The sequence below is a fragment of the Protomyctophum parallelum genome (assembly GCF_964188405.1).
Source record: "Protomyctophum parallelum genome assembly, chromosome: 7".
NCBI classification, from domain to species: Eukaryota; Metazoa; Chordata; class Actinopteri; order Myctophiformes; family Myctophidae; genus Protomyctophum; species Protomyctophum parallelum.
Window position 1 is genome coordinate 23,770,202 of NC_139705.1, and position 2,161 is coordinate 23,772,362.

The 2,161-nt window shown below is 44.6% G+C and overlaps 1 protein-coding gene across 1 annotated transcript in view; it reads left to right on the forward strand.

Annotated features, from left to right (window-relative positions):
• wnt2bb (wingless-type MMTV integration site family, member 2Bb) overlaps positions 1–287 on the forward strand; it is a 27,287-nt gene extending 27,000 nt beyond the window's left edge. Inside the window, exon 5 of the mRNA XM_083769970.1 lies at positions 1–287. This exon is cut by the window's left edge and continues 51 nt beyond it. Within this exon, the coding sequence (XP_083626096.1) occupies positions 1–179 (179 nt within the window). The 3' untranslated portion in view covers positions 180–287.
• The last annotated feature ends 1,874 nt before the right edge of the window (positions 288–2,161 follow it).

Here is a 2,161-nt window from a genome sequence, read left to right on the forward strand (position 1 = left end):
ACGGCTGTGAGGTGATGTGCTGCGGCCGGGGCTACGACACCACGCGCGTCAAGCGCATCACCAAGTGCGAGTGCAAGTTCAAGTGGTGCTGCGCCGTGGAGTGCAAGGACTGCGAGGAGGCCGTGGACATACACACGTGCAAGGCGCCCAAGCGAGCCGATTGGTTGGACCAGACCTGAGGGGACGCCTATACCTTCCAGAAAGCACCCCACCACCACCACCAACGGCCACCACCCCTCCCCCTTCGCTGTGGATGTCCTGACATGGCAAAATCTGGGGGGAAAAAAAGTGTCCAAAACTCCCCCCTCAACCTCCCCTCTCTACTCTCCATTCCTCATTGCATGGCTTTTTTTATTTTTACTTATCTCCTGTGAAAGCACTAGAACGAATACCCACCAATATGAATACAATTCCTACTAGCCCCTACCCCCCCCCCCCACCACCACCACCACCACACACACACACACACACACACACACACACACACACACACACACATTATGAGCGGCCCTGTGGCTGAACTACAAATCCCAGCAGCCCTCTCACCAATGAATGCTGGACTTGGATCATGGCTGACGGACAGCGAGAGCAGTGAACTGTCACTGGAGGTTATTAAACATTCAGCCCCGAAGGCCGTTTCCTTAGCATATTGTTATTGGTAAAACAAAAAGATTATAAATGGTTTGCTGCTTTCGTGATGCTTTTAAAAGACACACTTTTTACATTAACTGAGCCTTTGAGCGTATCCAGTATTATTACAACAATATCATATACTCACATCATTTACATATTCTTTTTTTGGGGGGGAAAATACATTCTTTATGTACCCGAAATGAATGCTTTGGATGGACTGTGGCAAGTGGCTTGACAAGTGCACTTTGGACAAAATGGTCAATGGACAACGGAGGTTTGGCTGTGCGTGGTCAAACTGAAAGCCAGGAATGAGGCCTTTAGCAGAGGGCTGGGAGAGAGACCGAGAGACAGACAGACAGACGGACGGCGGTGGACCACCGTGATGGACAAACGGACGCATGGATGGATGGACGGACGGACAGACGGACGCACAGAAACGGCAATAGAACTCTGAATGGAACTGTTGAAAAAAAAATAGAAGACAAAATGAGAGAAATGTGTAATTTTATTTAAAATTGTAAAGTGTAATTTTGTTTTTTTCATCTGTGGATGAGTCTGCACTATGTTGGCTGGTGTGAGGAGAGAGAAGGGCACTCTTGTTATTATTCTGATCATACAGCGTACTCTACACAGTAAAAAACCTTTAACGTTAAAAGCTGTCAATACGTACGTTTGTCTTCCAACCCGGGTCTCCACCCACGCACGCGTAGGAGACCAAAATGCCATTGCTCTGTCAAGACAGAATCCCTGCTTGCTCGAGGGAGATATTGCGCTTATTATGAGCTCCAGGTATTACTGCTTGTCAAACGGCACTGTAAAAACAATATGGACAAAGGGAGACGTGCCATTGCTTTCTATACAGAACCGTTTTGAAGCCACTATTTCAGCGAATGAAAAAATCCACCATCTTCGAATTTCCAGTCCCGAATGGAACCGGAAAGGAATGCTATGGGACATCAAGGGAACCAGTATAGAAGCCCTAGAAGCATTATCCTACTTTATCATACATTTAAAACCTTTATGGGACCATAATGCACATCATGGTGATTGAAAGAAGACTTTAAACAAGCTATTTAACCTAACATAACGTATTTATGAAATTGAAAATGTTTTTACTACGGTAATGAAATCAAGTGTAAAGTCCAATGGGTTTAATGGCATGAAATGGTCTTCTGCAAACAGCAGGAGGGGAAATAGCGACACCTTCTACGCCATTAATGAGAACTGAGGCTTTTTAATTATTTCCGCATTGGCTTCATATCCGGCGATGGAAACTTGCTGCCTGGTACTATACCCGACACCAGGATATAATCAATGGAAAATAATGGAGACCACCTCCAGCCACTGCACTGACTGCAGATGTAAAAGTTATATGGTTATATGGTAACAATACTCTTAACACACACATATTAGCTAAAATTACATTTTAATTCATAAAAAAAGAAGAAAAAAACAATTACGCAACTTATCCATTTGTACTTCAGAGAGTGTACAAGATAAGTGGAACCATTTTTGGGCACTCTCAGAG